The 19,504-nt window shown below is 43.2% G+C and overlaps 1 protein-coding gene across 1 annotated transcript in view; it reads right to left on the bottom strand.

Annotated features, from left to right (window-relative positions):
• Positions 1 to 2,247: 2,247 nt before the first annotated feature.
• Positions 2,248 to 19,504, bottom strand: part of EPHX4 (epoxide hydrolase 4) — a 134,398-nt gene continuing 117,141 nt past the window's right edge. The window contains exons 6-7 of the mRNA XM_073593151.1: positions 17,727 to 17,875; positions 2,248 to 3,417 (exon numbers count right to left, since the gene is read on the bottom strand). Of these exons, the coding sequence (XP_073449252.1) occupies positions 3,183 to 3,417; positions 17,727 to 17,875 (384 nt within the window). The 3' untranslated portion in view covers positions 2,248 to 3,182. The remainder of the gene's footprint in view (positions 3,418 to 17,726; positions 17,876 to 19,504) is intronic.

Below are 19,504 nucleotides of genomic sequence, written 5' to 3' on the forward strand. Positions count from 1 at the left end.
CGATCCCATCCGATCCACCAGATGGATGAAAATAGGACCATCATGGCGGACAGGATCAGATCGGATAGCAGCGGGGGTCAGCGGACATGTCACTGCTGACATTCGCTGCCTCATAGGGGTGAATGGAGCGTCCGATCAGGTGCCCCTGAAAAACTGACGGGTGGACCTGATTGGACAGCCCGTGTGAAAGGGCCCTTAGGATCCATGCAGGTTGAGGGTGGAATTGTTTAGGTCAGAACACAGGGGCCAAAAAAATGATTGTGCGCTTTCATTTAAAGTGCCCTTTTTCTTTAAAGTGGTTGTAAAGCCTTACATATACCCAGTGAAGTGATTGGCCTCAGGTGATACACAGAGATGAAATAAATTTTCCTACATAAGCTGTGTCCGTTTATTTGCAGTGTTCTCTTCTCTAAATCTATTCAAAATGCTGAATTAATATAGCTTATCTTAAAGTTCAGAAAAAAAGGGGTCAGGAAAGCTGAAGTCATACACTGCAGAGCTCAGTGAAGAGAGCTCTAAAAGCTGATTGGAGGGAAGAGACACACCTTCCTTCACAAAGCACAGAGGAACAGAGCTGAGGCTGTCACTCAGCTGGAGGTCCCTCCCCTGTCACCATTTTTCTCTTGGTGTCAGGAAAACGTGTCAGAAGTGATTCATGAAGATAGCAACAGAACTAAGCAGCAAATCCAAATGACACTTAGTGCTCTTAATTGGGACAAGCAAACACTATAGAGAGATATGCTTTGTTCATAATTCATGTCTTCTACTTTAAGATATGTAAGCAAAGTGTCTTCAAAAAGTTAAAATAAGCTACAGTATATGTACATTTAATAAAGAAACAAAAAAGTGTAGCGCTATACTGTATCAGTTAGCAGCATCAAAAATGTGCTAGGGTGACGAACAGTGTATACCAAAAGTTAGACCATATGCGAAAGTACAGTGAACCATTAAGAAATCTAATATTCCAAAAGGGACATCTGTTCACATATCAGCTATACTTTATCGGTTAACACCATCACAATGTGTCAGGATGACAAACAGTGTGTATCAACAATTGAATTAATATTTGACCTCATACAAGAGGATAGTACATCCGTGAGAAATCCAATATTCAAAAGAGGACCTCTGTTAGCATATCCTCTATAATAAAACAATGTGAATCAAATGTGCATCACACAAATTAAAAATCATACATAAGCATGTGTGGATAAGTGTAAATAATAAGTCTCTGAGGTGGGGACAGTTCATATAATCAAATGGAGACTTCTTGGAGCATAGGTATCTATCTCAAAATGACATTTGTTGCTGGATTCCTCCAGTGATCAGCCTGGTGTAATAATCAACTGGTACCCCAGTTGATGTCTTTTCAGACGAAACGCGTCGGGTGTAGGACGCTACCTCAAACCATTTATCTACTGCGCTTACTACATTTTTTCATGTTTTTATAAATTTTGCTTTTATCTGGAATTTTTTATGCTGGAATTTTTTATGCAATAAAATCCTTTCGGAATTCACACTATGTGGAGCCTTTCTTCTCCTATTGTCCCTGTCCTGAATTGTCGGAGACCAAAGTGAGTGTTGGAGGACGAACCGGGAGACCGTTTATGATTGGAGTTTTCTATCAAGATCATCTGATGGTGGACCAGGAACAACTATAACTCTACCGTGGTACACGGTTCAAGCTCGTATGACTCACCGCTGTACGGCCTGTGAGTCCACCGCGTCCGGTAAGGGCATTTTATATTATTACACCAGGCTGATCACTGGAGGAATCCAGCAACAAATGTCATTTTGAGATAGATACCTATGCTCCAAGAAGTCTCCATTTGATTATATGAACTGTCCCCACCTCAGAGACTTATTATTTACACTTATCCACACATGCTTATGTATGATTTTTAATTTGTGTGATGCACATTTGATTCACATTGTTTTATTATAGAGGATATGCTAACAGAGGTCCTCTTTTGAATATTGGATTTCTCACGGATGTACTATCCTCTTGTATGAGGTCAAATATTAATTCAATTGTTGATACACACTGTTTGTCATCCTGACACATTGTGATGGTGTTAACCGATAAAGTATAGCTGATATGTGAACAGATGTCCCTTTTGGAATATTAGATTTCTTAATGGTTCACTGTACTTTCGCATATGGTCTAACTTTTGGTATACACTGTTCGTCACCCTAGCACATTTTTGATGCTGCTAACTGATACAGTATAGCGCTACACTTTTTTGTTTCTTTATTTATTGTCACAATTTGTCTAATTGTTGGTGTTGGCTGCTTATTGTTTCACTACATTTTATTTTCACTTTTATTGGTTTGTTGGGTTGGCGCAGCAGTTTCTCTTCTCCTTTTTTTTACTATATGTACATTTAATGCTGTCATTGTACATTATGAACAATTTAATGTCAGTTTTCATATAAAATAATTTTATTTCATTAAATCGATTTACTGCTAAACAATTTTCTTATTTATAAAGAACAGCCTCTTTCAAGTAACTGAGCCAAATCTCGCAAGGATTGTGTTATAGTTTACATTGTGCTAGCTATTAGGATGAAATAAAAACATTTGAATTTCACATCCTCCTATTGAACAAGGACAAAGCAGTATTACGAACAGTACCACCATCACTAAATCCAGTACAAAGACTCAGCATCAAAACAAGTCATTTTATCTAGTGACAACACTTCAGTGATGTTACAAAACGCAGTAAAAAAATAAAAATAAAATTATACCCATATGACCAGCAGGCCAATGGCACCCCTGTATTGTCATTTTAAAAAGTTCAACAAGGCACCACACAACAATTTTTAAAGAACACGACATATCATAGACTTCCATGACTTTTTGTTTGTTGTACAGTGTAAACTTAGAGATGTTAAGGCATGTGCATGTGCAAAATATAACACTACAATTCAGACTGGCATTAACAATTGACACAGCTTACGGGACAATCCGCTCTTGTTATAATACACAGTGACATTATAAGAGACACAGTATATTTACCATGTTCACTGAGACAAGCTAAATATGGCCCTTTGTTTGATAATTGCTGTTTTTCTTATTGTTAACCAGCTTCCCGTTAGATGGATTTTATAATATCAGGAAAGAGGTTAAAAAAAGCAAAATTAGACCTTTATTTTCTATCCATATATGAATAACAGTGCCTGAAATCAGTCCTTTGTTCGAAACCTCTCCTCCTCTAGAAAGGTCCATATTAAATTGTTGACCAGTTCTGGCTGATCCTGCTGAAGCCAATGACTGGCTTGTGACAGCACTGATAATTGGAAATAATTCTTTGCGTAGATCCTGGTCAGTTCGGCCATCTCCACTTCAACAAATGCATCGTTTTCACCCCACAGCAGGAGAGTTGGCATGGTCACCTGGTGGTGTTTCAAAGGGAGGCAGCTTTATTGAGAAAAAAAGAAATCATTTGGATTGTGATTTTCTTTCCAAATCTTCATAAAGTTTTGCTAATTTTCACTGTGTTGTTAGATGCAAATTTTGATTCTTTAAAAGCACACAAAGCTATATATCCTATTATGTCCTATTATGTTATGTAATAATGGCCAATGTTATACTACTAAATCACTAGATTAACAATGCTTACACCATAGCTCCCAACTGTCCCTGATTTCGAGGGACTGTCCCTGATTTGGAGCAATGTCCTTCTGACAGGGCTTCTGTCCCTCATTCCTTCTCATGTGTGCCTCATTTTGGTCTGATCTATATAGATGTATATAAAATGCACGTTTTATCTATCAAAAAGTGTTTCCCAGTGCTAAACATTTCATCTGATTTCTAAATTGCTGCATTTGTAATTTCCAAAAGCCAATATAAAGGAATAGTAGTGGTAAAAAAAACGCACTTGTGGGTTTAACCAATCTTGTTTTTTTGTACAATTCTCCTTTAAGGGGGCGTGGCAAGAGGCATGCCCTTACCTTCATACTTTTGCTGATAGGTGTCCCTCATTCCCATCTCAAAAAGTTGGGAGGTATGTTACACTGTAGAAAAGATCCAAGACTTGGAGAGATATATCAAGAAGGGCGCAAAACATTTGCTACAAACATATAATTGCACATCTTTTTATTTAAAGTAAACTTCCTCTGCAGACATTTACCTATAGGTAAGCCTATAATAAGGCTTACCTATAGGTAGTTTAAATATCTCCTAAACGTGTACCCTTTAGGAGATATTTACGTTACATGCAGCCAGTGACATCACTGGTGCATGCCCTCTGAATGGCCATGGGTGCCATTCCTTCCGAGCCCTGTGCTGTAAACGGCGGGAGTGACGTCGTCATGGCTCCGGCCACTCTCAGTGCTGGAGTCCACGAACCTGGAAGAAACCCCCGGGGAAAATGCCAGCTGTCTCATCGGTGTGTGAGCTCTGCTGGAAGGCTTTGTTCTAAGGTAAGTATTTCATAATGAGCTAGTATGCCATGCATACTAGCTCATTATATCTTTGTCTTGCAGATTATTTTCTTTTCTTTCTTTTTTTTTTTTTAAAGAGTTTACAACCTCTTTAATTTCAGAAACTTACAGGAGAGTTCCTGTCATTTGTTAGTTTATGAAAAGTCAGCAGCTACAAAAACTGTAGCTGCTGACTTTTAATAAACACACACTAACCTGTCCCACGATCGAGCGGTGAACTAACCCCAGCCATGTTCTCCCTGTGTCCTCCCTCGGCAGGGCCGACATCTCTACTATGGGCAGCCGACTGTGACAGCTTGCTACTTCACAGTCGGGTGCCCACTACACATGCGCGAGAGGCGCTGCACTCTGTGACTGGTCCCGAAGTCTTCTAGGACCTGTCATGTGTCCCAGAAGACTTCTGGAAGGAGAACTTCTGCTTCCAATCATTGGTAAACCATAAAAACTTGCGCTACGTGAAAAAGTTAAATAATTGAATTAAATCTACAGCAGCTGTCCACAAGGTGCTAAAACCTCAAAATCAGATATGAATATATAAGTACAGCACTTACAGCAGTGGCCATTTAGATAAACACTATTATGAACCTACATACACTTTTGACATATAAAGTGTTAAATATTCAATGTTCAATATTGGGAAACACACAGTCTCTGGTAAAGTGCTTAGTGCTCAAAAAGAAAAAAAAAAGACGAAGAAAGAGCTGTGGTGCTGGAAAATTGCAATGTCTTGTGCCACACTTCCCTCTTGTGTCCCCACTCACCAAAAACAATGGACCCTCAGCTTTGCAGTCTGTGGGTCAAAACACACTGTGATCTATTAATCTGGTGGTGATGTCTAAGCCGCCTAAGTCAACCAGAACGGAAGTGGGAGCAGGTACCTGCTCCCCCGCTCCTCCCCAAAAGCTCCGCAATCTCTCCTCAAAGTATGGCTCCTCCCCAGCCCCTATCAGGGAACTCTATATTAACCTGTGCAGTGCAAGTCAGCCTTGCTGATCAATATTGCGTTTTTGGCTTCCATGTGCTACTTGCTCTGTGTGCTAAGTCTGATTCCAGTTACCGATCTTGGCTTGTTCTTGACTATTCTTACCTGCTTGTTACCCCGACCTTTGGCTATCTCGTGACTATCCTTACCTGCTTGTTGCCCTGACTTTTGGCTATCTCCTGACTATCCTTTTTTGTCTCAGTCTGCTGCTTCCTCTCTACCTCCCTGTAGTCTACCATGAGCGTGAGCTGGGAGGCCCTAGGGGTTGCAACCTAGAGCCAGACTGCAGCTAAATCCATCCCCACCACTAGGGGCCTCTGGTGAACACCCGCTGACTCTTAGATTCCGCGCCCTGGGAAATCTCATGCTCTAGCTCCCAGTGTCATCTGTGTTGGTACCTGCTCTCCTGTATCACCTAGAGCTCCATCCGCAGCAGTCAGCCGTAGGATCCACTACCTTGCAGTGCACTCCAGACCCCAACAGGGTGCATATGTCACCTGGACTCAAGTGACCTGACATACACCCTCTGAAGGCGGGAAGACAGAGGAGAAATCACCACTCCAGGTAAGCTGAGGATATCTCACAGCACGTAACCCCACAGGTGCTGGCCCGACTCACCACCGTGACAAACAAGGGCGTTTGGAATAGGCTTCACGCATCTTGTGCTTAGTCATAACCTAATATGACTTATTATGACTAAGCACAAGATATGTGAAACATGTTAACATTACAATAAAGATGTTTTTATTGGCATCCCGTTGCGGTGTGTGGCTGCCTATTCCAAGTTTCCTAAGCAAACCCCCTGCTTGCATGCCTAAGCTAAGGACAGATGGACTCCAGGGAATAAATGCTACATAAGAATCATCTGCCCTTACTCAAGATGGCCATGACCAGAAATGATAGGGGGTGCTTTTCAAAATGATTTCTCAGCAAAATAAAGCATGGAGACATGGATGGATAGGCGAGTATGATGTGAATGTTAAAAATTTATTAAAGTGGAGTTCGACCCACAAATGGAACTTCCGCTTTAAGGGAAGGGGACCCCCTGACATGCCACATTTGGCATGTCATTTTTTTGGGGGGGAGCGGATACGCTATTTTTAGAGGGTTCCAGCTCCCACTTCCTTCTGGTGCACCATGGCACCGGAAGGGAGATCACCTCTCCCCCCCCCCACGGCAATCATCTGGGACACGTCACAGGTCCCAGATGATTGCACGGCCAGTCACGGCGCGCCGTGCGGCTTGTGCAGGAGCAGTGGGTTCCCGGCTGCCACAGCTGGGCGCCCACAGTGACAATGCCGGCACCGCAGAGAGGAGGGGGAGACGAGCGGGGCTTCATTCCCCCGCATCACTGGACCCTGGGACAGGTAAGTGTCCGATTATTAAAAGTCAGCAGCTGCAGTATTTGTAGCTGCTGACTTTTAATTTTTTTTTAAGCAGAACCCCGCTTTAAATAGCATTTTTGGTTTGCAGCGTTCAGATGCAGTTTAACTCTGCTTTAAAATGTAATTTCCTGGCCACATAGGGGAACCATACTCATGGAAGCCCCCAGCCACCTAGTGGAATGCAGCTCACCTACAGGAACAAATAGGGATGAGGGTGTGAGCACAGTAGGAAGAATACCTGGCCAGGACATTTCCTTGCAAAGGTAGTAGACATGACTGCACAATGAATATGGTTGGAAAGGGGAGGAAGGAAAATATGATACTTGGTGAGGGGTACTGAAGGAGGTTGGGGGGATTAAAGGACAACATTACTAAAGGACATTATTATTGGAGAAAAATCCAGATTGCTCCTATTACTACTCTATAAGTAATTTCATAATGTTTATAGAAACTGTGAAAAAGGTTGCATTTGTCCCTTTGGTCATTTTTGTGATTGAAAATGGTGCAAGTTGCATATCAATTGCTGAGTATGTAGCCAACATTGAAGTGGATTTAATATTGACCCCTAAAAGGATAAATTCAGAAAAAACTTGCAGACTTATGGCAGATCCGACACAATTAATTCCACGTTGCCTTCCTTCTGCACTGCATTCTCTGAAGATCATCTACTTGTGTTTGGACACCTTAAGAAACAAATGGCATCCCATTCTGCATGATTATACATATTCGGAACAGCTGTAGATGTTTCACAGATCATTGAAGATACCAAGCTACTCCTCTGAAGGTCAATGTGTATATTATAATTAAAATTAAATTAGTTGATCTTATATCCAAGTTTGGAGGGTAAATGAATTATGGAAAATAATGATCTGTATCTGGAAAGGATCAGAGGAGGTTACTGGTTTCCTCAAGAGGTAAGGTGCCAGTGCACAGAATAGGCAGAGTTGATTGTGCGGTCTTATTCAGAAAGACAGTACTGTCAAATCATGGGGACGCAGACAGGAACATTTATGTAAATGCCATAACCAGTTCAACTTCATACAGGTACACTGACATGATATTAAAGTGCACCTGTCATAAAAGAAATATAAAAGCTGTCATTGCTCACCTCTCCTTTTGCAGAGGCCAGTTGCATGGCTATTCTGCTAATGTTTTGGCTTTAATATTTATTCCTTGATGTTCATTTGCTGCATATTTGTTTCTGGTTTGTGATTCAGAGTAATGCCTCATTTACAGGGGCGTGCACCTGTGTGAGGGCCATGTCCCGAACAGTGTCCGTCAATCTCTGAAGGCGGTTCTGTAATACCAGGACATAAGCCACTATACCTCAACCAATGCACCCTCCCAGTGCTCCCGAAGCAAATCTAGGGGACCCCGTACCCTCCTACCATATAGCAGTTCTATGGGAGAAAAACCTGCAGCCTCCTGGGGTACCTCCCGGTATGCAAAAAGTTGATGGGAAAGGTAACTTTCCCAATCCTTATATGTCAAGGCGAACGTCCAAAGCATCTGCTTCAGGGTGCCGTTGAACCGCTCACAAAGCCTATTGGTCTGTGGGTGGTATGGGGAGCTGTATAGGGGCTTAATCCCGCACAACTCCCACAACTGCGTCCCTCTATCGGACAGGATTTCTCATGGGAAACCCACTCTGGTGAATATCTGAAGCAGGGCACCAGCCACGGTCTTGGTATAAATATTTCCCAGAGCAACAGCCTCCAGATATCGGGTGGCGTAGTCTACTTTGGTCAAAATATACTTCTTGCCCGTAGAACTAGGCATAGCTAGGGGCCCTATTATATCCACTGCTATTCGACTGAAAAGTTCCCCAACTATGGGCAGGGGTCTAAGTGTAGCCCGAGCAATGTTCCCATTCTTCAATACTCTCGGGCACACCTCACAGGTCCTACAATAGTCCCTAACATCTCCAGAAAGTCCTGGCCAGAAGAAGTTTTGAGTCAGGCGATGCAGTGTCCGCCGATGCCCCAGATGACCGGCTAGAGGAATATCATGCCCAATCTGTAACAGATTTTGCCAATATTTTCAAGGCACTACCATCTGTCCTCTGGGAATCTGGGCCGCTCCTCTCCCTGCTCCCCCGGTGAACCTATATAGCTTCCCTCGGTCCAACTCATACCTAACATCACTCATCCCTCCCTGATCCGTCCCTGCTTTTTGTCTATATGGAGCGGGTGTATTTTCCTCTAAGGTCTCCCATCCAAAATCTTCTGGAGAGTCCCAAGTTGGGATAGATAGGGCAGGGTTCATGTCAGAGGTTGTAGGTCTTACCTGAGCCCCGTTGGAGTGAGATGAAGTGATTCCCTGTGCCTGTACCCAGGTGGTGACTGGATGTACTTCATCCTCCATAGCAGGGGTGAATATAGAAGTTAAGAGTCCGAGGTCATTGCCCAATAGTACCTCGGCAGGTAAATTCCGCATAAACCCAACTTCAATGTCTCGAGCGCGAGCTCCCCAATCTAGACGTACCCGAGCAGTGGGAATGCAGTACACATGTCCTCCAGCTACCCGCACCACGACAGAGAGCCCAGTTTTCTCAGGTTCACATATCAGTTGTGGTTGAACCAGAGTAAGTGTGGCTCCTGTGTCCCTTAATCCTTGGACCACTCTCCCTTTAATCTGCACAACCTGATGGTGATGTCTATTATCTTCCACTGCTTGTACTGGATCAGCCTCATACAGAACTCCAAAATCTTCCTCCCCTACATTACTGCCTTTAAGAGACGGGGAATGGTAAAGGGTATAGTCCTCTTCTCAATGCACACAGTATGCTGTAGCCCTGGCCAGATTTCCAGTATGCCATGGTAGGGGACCCCTACTGTAAATCTGTTTTCTCAAAGGTGGTAAAGGAGCCATAATAGGTCAATGAAGAGACCTGGCTGCTGCTGGGATGGGTGCCGCTGCGGATCCCCTCCAGCATCCTGAAATTCATCTGCCAGGCTAGTTGCTTTCTGCAGCGTTAGTGGGTGTCTGTCTCTCACCCAGTTACAAACCTCCTGGGGAACACTATTAAAGAACTGTTCCAGGAGAATAAGCTTGAGCACCTCCTCCACCTTAGTTGCCTGGCAGCCCTGGACCCAACTTTTCACAGCATGTTGTAGACGATGACCCCACTCACTGTAGGAGTCCTTATCCTCTTTTTTCAGACTCCGGAACTTGCATCAATATGCCTCCGGGGTTAACAAATAGCGGGTCAGTATCTGTTCTTTGACTTGCTGATAGATCACACAGTCCTCATCGGCTACTACCCTGTATGCTTCGGCCGCTCGGCCCAACAGCTTGCTGACCAGAATGGTTACCCAGACTGTAACTGAGATCCCCTGGAGGCAACAAAGCCTCTCAAAATCTTGTAAGAACCCATCAATGTCTCCATCCAGTTCCGAGAAGGTTTTAAAGGCGGCGTATGGCAACTTCTTCTTGTCGACCCCCCCGGAGACACTGGGTGGAGTGGATCTTCCCAGCTGCTGCCCCAGCTCTGCGAGTCGTAGTGTCTTGGTGTCCGCCAGTACTGAAGAGACTATCTCAGCCGATGGGGAGGGTCCATACAGCGCTAATCGCCACTGTACCTCCTTGTGGAAGTCATCCGACCCATCTGCCGGTATGATGCTCGCCTGATCGTCTTCCATAAACTCTGCGATGAGTGCTGCTTTAGGTTTGTTACTGGCGATTCTACCTCGAACTTCCACCAGATCTTTGAGGGTTGTCCTTTTACGTTTGTTGTAGTTATTTTCCATTCACCTCTGGGTTGCCTCTCTTCCGATAATGAGGGATAGATCCCGGTGGTGGTTTTTTGCTGTGTTCACAGTAAGGAAGCACGATCCCACCACTGCCAACCAATTGTGACAGACCCTGACCTCAACAGGATTGTTATGTCTGCTGTATATAAGCTTCCTTGCCCAGTACCAGCATGGTCCAAGACCCCTTAGCTCTCCCTTTCACTTTGTCGAAGCATCAGTGTAGGGTAAAACATCAGACTGTTTATTCAAACCCATGTAACAACAGATACACTCAGGGACAATCCCCCCTCCCTTTGATTCAGGGTGGGGTAATCTGTTCAATCAGCAATAAGGGACACACAGGTAAATCATACATTTCAACAATAGACAATGTTATCAGCAGGAGAGGCTGTAGGAGGAATCCCCCCCCCCTCCTCCTTGACCCCGATCTTCCTGCGAGATATACATAATACAGTGGGGCAAAAAAGTATTTAGTCTGCCACCAATTGTGCAAGTTCTCCCACTTAAAGTGGAGGGCCACCCTAAAAAAAAAAAAAAATTGCACCAAAAATCTTTAAAAATGTAAAAAAAAATGTGAAAAAAAAAAAATTTACTTACCTGAAATCCTTGTTGCTAGGCAGTGACGTGTCCTGCTCCTCAGTGAGCAGCCCCGTTGCCTTCTGGGAACTGTGTGTGTTCCCAGAAAACCACGGGGCCATTCACAGAGCGCTCGCGCGTGCGCAGTAGGATACTGGCAGTGAAGCCGCAAGGCTCCACTGCTTGTTTCCCTTACTTAGGATGGCAGTACTGGGACCCGAGAGCCGAGGGACGGGTAAGTCTACTTATTTAAAGTCAGCAGCTACAGTGTTTGTAGCTGCTGACTTTTAAAAAAAAATTATCCTGCCCGGAATCCCGCTTTAAAAAGATGAGTGAGGCCTGTAATTGTCATCATAGATATACCTCAACTATGAGAGACAAAATGTGGAAACAAATCCAGACAATCACATTGTCTGATTTTTGAAAGAATTTATTTGCAAATTATGGTGGAAAATAAGTATTTGGTCAATATCAAAAGTTCATTTAAATACTTTGTTATATATCCTTTGCTGGCAATGACAGAGGTCAAACGTTTTCTGTAAGTCTTCACAAGGTTGTCACACACTGTAGCTGGTATGTTGGCCCATTCCTCCATGCAGATCTCCTCTAGAGCAGTGATGTTTTGGAGCTGTCGCTGGGCAACACGGCCTTTCAATTCCCTCGAAAGGTTTTCTATGGGGTTGAGATCTGGAGGCTGGCTAGCCCACTCCAGGACCTTGAAATGCTTCTTACGAAGCTACTCCTTCATTGTCCGGGCGGTGTGTTTGGGATCATTGTCATGCTGAAAGACCCAGCCACGTTTCATCTTCAATGCCCTTGCTGATGGGAGGAGGTTTGCACTAAAAATCTCACAATACATGGCCCCATTCATTCTTTCATGTACACGGATCAGTCATCCTGTTCCCTTTGCAGAGAAACTACGCCAAAGCATGATGTTGCCACCCCCATGCTTCACAGTAGGTATGGTGTTCTTTGGTTGCAACTCAGCATTCTCTCTCCTCCAAACACGACGAGTTGTGTTTCTATCAAACAGTTCTACTTTGGTTTCATCTGACCATATGACATTCTCCCAACTGGCACTGTAGGATCTGAGTCCCTGGTGGCTTAGTGTGTTACTGATGATAGCCTTTGTTACGTTGGTCCCAGCTCTCTGCAGGTCATTCACTAGGTCCCCCATGTGGTTCTGGGATTTTTGCTCACTGTTCTTGTGATCATTTTGACCCCACAGGGTGAGATCTTGTGTGGAGCCCCAGATCGAGGGAGATTATCAGTGGTCTTGTATGTCTTCCATTTTCTAATTATTGCTCCCACAGTTGATTTCTTCACACCAAGCTGCTTGCCTATTGCAGATTCAGTCTTCCCAGCCTGGTGCAGGTCTACAAATTTGTTTCTGGTGTCCTTCAAAAGCTCTTTGGTCTTCACCATAGTGGAGTTTGGAGTGTGACTGTTTGAGGTTGTGGACAGGTGTCTTTTATACTGATAACAAGTTCAAACAGGTGCCATTAATACAGATAATGAGTGGAGGACAGAGGAGCCTCTTAAAGAAGAAGATACAGGTCTGTGAGAGCCAGAAATCTTGCTTGTTTGTAGGTGACCAAATACTTATTTTCCACCATAATTTGCAAATAAATGCTTTCAAAAATCAGACAATGTGATTGTCTGGATTTGTTTCCACATTTTGTCTCTCATAGTTGAGGTATACCTATGATGACAAATAGAGGCCTCTCTCATCTTTTTAAGTGGGAGAACTTGCACAATTAGTGGCTGACTAAATACTTTTTTGCCCCACCGTTAAAACAGTAAGGAGGAGAAAGGCTTGGTAACAATGGTGGCTGATAATAGTTCCACAAGCCTGGCTGGGAGAAATGTGACTGCCCGGTAACTTAAAAATATGGGACAGGAGTCACACTTAAATCTGGGTAACAAAGTGCTGTATGGTCATTGTTATTTCCAATGTCAGTGTCACAGGGAATGACCAGGGCATATCAGGCAAATATACCCAGAAATAGTCCCGTACAAGCACATAACATTAGATGACTTGGCTGGTTCAGGGAACAGGTAATCCAGGGAACCAAGGACAGAGACTAAATGGGACTGGTACTGTCACAGGTATTAATTACTGTAATAATTTGGTAAATGTATTTTCTTTAACTGATTAGGTATCTCCGGCAATCCCTTATACAGCAGCACCCAGACTAAAATGTGGAGAGGCAGGGCTGTAAGTCAGTCAGGTGCACTGCATGCAATATGTTGAAAAGGGACATGCAGATAGGAAGAAAGAGCAGTGTGAGCAACAGGATGACCTCAACAGTCTGCTCATTTACTATCCGGTCAGCAGGCAGGAGGTGGGGAGAGGACACCACTGCATGCCTTAACTGTTTTTTATGTTATCCACCTGTGCTGTGTGGCAGAGCTTTGTAGAGCTCAAGGATAAATGGAAAGAAATAGAATACATGCCATATCTGGCAGGTAAAACTTACACACATGTATTTTATGTATATTTAGATGTTTTCTTGTTGTCCAGCATTAAGACATAAGCATAGTTCACCATGAAAAAATTGTAAAATACATGTAATTATTTAAAGAAGTATTGTCTAGCTAGTTACATTATATTCAACAAAAAATATCTGAAAGTGTTTTTTAACCCAAAAAAAAACAGAGATCCTGTTCCCTTAAAGCAGATTAAACAGCACAGTGCTTGTGCTGTGTAATCTGTCCCTCTCTAAACTGTAAAAAAACCTGGCTGATCCTGACACTTCTTGTTTCCCCCTCTCTGTGCTGACCACGATAATCAGGGCTGCTGAGCCCTGACCACCATGGTCAGCGTACATCCCTCCGTCATCCCCAGCTCTTCTCTGTCTCCCTCCCTTCCTGCCTGTCAGCTCCGTGTTCTGTGTCTTTGTCTCCGCCCTGCACCCCCGCCGCTATTAGTAGAAATAGCATTTTACAAAAGGTCACTGCCCACCCCTCTATTATAGTTAAGCATAGAACACCATATAAGTCTTTTATAAAAACGAGGCATGTAAATACCGTTTTAGAGTGATCTGCAGGCAGGTCATGTGACTCGCGGCCGCTGTACAGCTCCGATATAATCGACATATACAGTGTGCTATGCCTCTCTTTAATAGAGCGGCTGGCAGTTCTTTGTATATTTGGGTTAACAAACACTTTAGCTAGAAGTGATGGGCGAGAGTGTGATTAAGCAACATTTGTAAATCAAGTTTGCCCTTCCTTGGGGGAGACGTTCATGTTTTTTTCAGTGCATATATTTTTGCCATCTGAATATGTATTTTTGTATAAACATTTCTGAACATCTTTGAAAGACCACTAAACTGTAATAATTTTTGTAGATATTGCTTGAATTACATTTTTCTTCCCAATCTGGCTTCCTGCTGTTTACATCTAGGCATAATACCCTAGACAGCTGTAGATTTGTGATAGTGCTGGGTAATTTACATATTTAATGAGAGCTATTTTGCATATTTGGAACACTATCTCTTTTAATTATCCCAACAAGTGAACAGAAAAATTATTATATATATAAAGTTACAGTAACCCATAGCAATCAATCAGAAATAATCTCATAATCTTTCAACAGTAAATTCAAATCTGATTGGTTGCCACTTCAGTTTCTAGAAACACATCTCGAAGTCCAATGGGAGCATGATTTAGGGGGCACTAAAACAAATGTAGTCAGCACTACATGCATTAACCATTTAAGGACCTCTTTCTGAGATTTGGTGTTTACAAGTTAAAAAAAATTTTTTTTGCTACAAAATTACTTAGAACCCCCAAACATTATATATATATTTTTTCTAACACCCTAGAGAATATAATGGCGGTCCTTGCAATACTTTCTGTCACACCTTATTTGCGCAGCTGTCTTACAAGCGCACTTTTTTGGAAAAAATACACTTTTTTAATTTAAAAAAATAAGACAACAGTAAAGGTAGCCCAATTTTTTTTTTATATTGTGAAAGATAATGTTATGCCGAGTAAATTGATATGCAACATGTCACGCTTCAAAATTGCTCCCCGCTCGTGTTATGGCGACAAACTTTTACCCTTAAAAATCTCCATAGGCGACGTTTAAAAAATTCTACAGGTTGCATGTTTTGAGTTACAGAGGAGGTCTAGGGCTAGAATTATTGCTCTCGCTTTAACGGTCACATTGATACCTCACATGTGTGGTTTGAACACCGTTTTCATATGTGGGCGCAACTCACGTATGCGTTCGCTTCTGCACGCGAGCTTGGCGGGAGGGGGCGCGTTAAATTTTTTTTTCTTATTTATTTTACCTTTTATTTATTCTTACACTGTTCTTTAAAAAAAAAAAATTTTGTCACTTTTATTCCTATTACAAGGAATGTAAATAATAGAAAAAAAGCATGGCAGGACCTCTTAAATAGGAGATCTGGAGTCAAAAAGACCTCAGATATTTACACTAAAATGCAATAAAAAAACCAAAAAAAAAACAAATGTCCCTTTAAGAGCTATGGGCGGAAGTGATGTTTTGACGTTGCTTCTGCCCTGCAATGGTATGGAGACGGTTGGGGGCCATCTTCCCCTCACTCGGCTCCATACCACAGAGGGGAGCGGACGCGATCGCCTCTGCCGCTGCCGGTGGCTCTGGTAAGCAGCAGAGGACACTGGAGTGCAGTGGGAGGGGGGGCCCTCTCCTGCCGCCGATAAAAGTGATCACGTGGTGAATCCACCGCAGAGACCACTTTTATCTGAAAGCGGACTGCCCGCTGAAGAAGAGGATACCCGAGATTATGGCAGCTAGTTGCTGCCATAACAATGATTATCCTCTTCAAAGTGCCGACGTATAATGATGGCGGGCGGTCCGGAAGTGGTTGACACACTTAACCCAGCTCGGCCTCATCCCCCTCATCCCCCACTCCATACTCACAGGATTTGATTGACAGCAGTAAGAGCCAATGGCTCCCATTGCTGCCTTCATGTCCAGTGTGGAGAGAGAGAGAGAGGGCACAGTGCTGGATCGAGATTTGGCTCGTATGGGGGGGGGGAGGGCGAATACATTAAGATAAAAAACCTTAAAGTATAACTAGAGGGAAAACTTTTTTTTTAAAGTTTTGGATAGAGTAGAGATGGATTAGAACACCTATCCATTTTTATTGCTGTCTGTGCCCCCATTAAGGAGATTCGCCCTCTCTATTTGTCCTGTTTACTATTGTCCATGAAAGTGAAAGTAAAAGAAAATCCCAAATTTTGGGTTATCCACAGAAAAGTAAGAGAGGGGAAATCCTTTAATTTGGACACTAGTACTGATGATATAGGCGGGCCCCAAGGAATTCCCTTAATTTGCAAAGATATCCTCTCACTTCCTGTTTGGTTATGGGACATGAAGTGATGGGAAATCTCTGCAATGGGACACAGATGGTGAAAAATAAACTGACAAAGGATATAACTCTCCCTTGCTTTATCCAAAATAAAAAAATGTATTTTTTTTAAAAAGTGCAGTGCAACATAAAATAAAATTATATCTAAAGTGAAATTATATCTAAATTAATATAAAACTACATTAATCCCCTTCCCAGATAGCAAGCAATTGTGCTCCATGTTTGAAAATGACTTGCTAAACTATTGCTATTGCTATTTCACCCTTTCAAAATTAAATTATGTCATCCAAGCAAAAAGGTGGAGTAAGTTTTGCTAGGAGGTAAGACAGAGGTTAGGCTGAGGTAGCACGATGTCATGCAGATGGAATGTCTCACATTTACATATACAGCCTATACTCTTAGCTGTGGGCCCGGAAAACAGAACAGAAAGAAAAAAAAATCCTTTTTATTTTAATTAAAAGCATATTGGACAATTTCTTAAAGGAGAAGTACAGCCAAAGTTTGTTTGGCTGTACATTTCCTGTAGAACACAGGAGTTCTGCACTCCTGTGACCTGTTTTCAGGCTGACATCACAGAGCCGGTCCAGGTCGGGATCCACCCACATGCCTGGACTGGCACCTGGCTCAGCCGGCCACTCCCACCCCTCAACAGCCCAGCGCTCCAGTGAGCTTGGGGGGCAGAGAAGAGAGATACTGACTGTCAGTCACCAGCTTTCTGCTCATGGAGCTGTGAGAACCGAGCCATTGGCAGTGTTTGATCGCTCGGTTCTTAGTCTTAGAGCCAACGGGGGACAGGTGCAGCATCAGACTGATGCTGCATCCACCTAGGTAAGTATGATTTAAACAAATCCAGTACTTCTCTTTTAACTTCCATTAGGTTGACTAATGAATGGGTTTTTCATAAATCACAGAGCCTCCTAAAGATAAAGAAGATGTCTACGAGTGAAGAGCATGATAGTTTGAACTATCGTACTTAATACTAGTAGTGGCCCTTGACTTTACATGAATAAAACGCTGACAGAGGGGGGCTGCATTTGTTAGGCTAAGCACTCATTAATTACAATATTAAGCTCACGTGTAAGTGTATATGTTAGTCAAAAAGGGTAATCAGATCCTTTAGATCCACACAACAGGCAGAGAAAGGATGTGCCTTATGTTCCATTTTCTGATTTCATACTAATAATAACTAGACAGAAAGATAAAATAATATTTCCTGTATATATTACCTGAATATATTTCGATAATGGTTTAAAGGACCACTTAGGGCTCCTGGTTGTGAAAATATATAAAGGTAAGCTTCCATATCTTCCTCTGTGAACCTGCAACTTTGTTTCCTGATGCCAGTTTCATCACTGGTGAAAAGATCTTTAAGGATCTAGAAAAAAAGTCAAAATACAGACACAATATCAAGTCGCAAACAGATACACAAAAAACAGACATCCTCTTTGTAAATACACTGTACATGTATATATCTATATATACAATGCTATGTAACAATTACTTTATATGAGGAATCTACACCTTTCAAGGGTTAGTTCACCTTTACCAAAAACTGCCTTTTTTTTTAGGCAAGGGGTATCTGTACGTAAAAACAAACTGCAGCTTTGAATAATGTTGGATGATGCCCTTGTTATAGGTGTAGGCCATTTGTGTACTTCCTGAGGCCTGGCCAAAAAACTCATAGAAATTGTATCATCCTGTCCTGCCTTGTTGCCAGGACATTGCTAGGACATTTCCAGCTATTACTGCTTACCCCCACTATCCAATGAGCAATGTGGGTAAGAGGATGTGTGCTAAGGGGCCCATTGTAAGGGTAGAGGACTTGTGCTAGAAGGGGGGTTGGTTTTAAAATATAACTCCTCCCACTCCACCTTCTAGCACAAGTCCTCTCCCTTCCCAAAGAGTCCCCTAGCACATATCCTCTTACCCCCTCTCCCCCAAATCAAAGACATGCCAGCTGCCACAGAGGGGATGATCGCAGTGTTTGGGACCCCGCACTACACAAGAGATGCAGGGCAATGGCCCTGGGTGCCCAAGCTAGTGAGCCCCTGCCAGGCAAGTGGAGCCAAGTACCGCCAGCCCAGATTTGCGGGACACCTGGATTTTGTTCAAATCTTGGGAAGGTCCAACCAAAACTGGGAACAGCTCGGAGGTATGGATTCATACTAGAAGGGTGGAGAGGATTTGTGTTTGGGGGGTTGTACTGAGAGAGGGAATTTTGGTAGGAGAATTTGTGATAAAATTGGGGAGAGGACTTGTGCTGGTGTAGGGGATTTGGGGGAGGAAAGATTTGTACCGGGATGGAGGTATGTTGTGCTGGGAGGAAGGATTTGGGGGTATAAAAGGATATGTTCTGGATAGGATTCATTCCAAGCACAGGGGGAGGTTGTGCTTGCTGAAAGTGGGAATTTAGGGGAAAAAATTTGTGCTAGAAGTGGGGAGAGGATTTGTGTTGGGGGGGGATTGGGAGGAGGGAATTGTGCTGGGTTTTTTGGAAGAGGCGGAAGAAGGGTTTGTGCTGGGATTGGGGGTGGTAATAGATTTGTATGATTTGTACTAGAAGTGGGGAGAAGATTTATGATGGAGGGGGAGTTGGGAAGGGTGGAGGAAGACTTGTTCTGTGGAAGGGGGAGGAAGATTATTGTTGGTAAGAGGGATTGTGGGGGGGGGGGGATTTGTTCTGGGAGAGAGAAGGAGGATTTATGCTGGTGGGGGAGGGGAAGGGGGGCGTTGAATGTGCAGATTAGTGCTTGTTTTAGGGAGTGAGGATTTTTGCTGGAAGGGTAAAGTAGGGGAGGGTATTACCAGCGCGGGGGGGGGAGTTTTGCACTCCCCTTACTCCTACACTGCATTTCACATCCTGACTTTTGCACTCTTTTTGTTTTGTACTCCTGACCCCTACTATGCATTACACCCTTCTGTTCCCTGCGTTCTGTGCATAACACTCCTGTCCCCTGCATTCTATCCATTACATACTCTTGACATACATACTCTTGACCTCTGC

The sequence above is a fragment of the Aquarana catesbeiana genome, linkage group LG07 (genome assembly GCF_042186555.1).
Source record: "Aquarana catesbeiana isolate 2022-GZ linkage group LG07, ASM4218655v1, whole genome shotgun sequence".
In the NCBI taxonomy this organism is placed as follows: domain Eukaryota; kingdom Metazoa; phylum Chordata; class Amphibia; order Anura; family Ranidae; genus Aquarana; species Aquarana catesbeiana.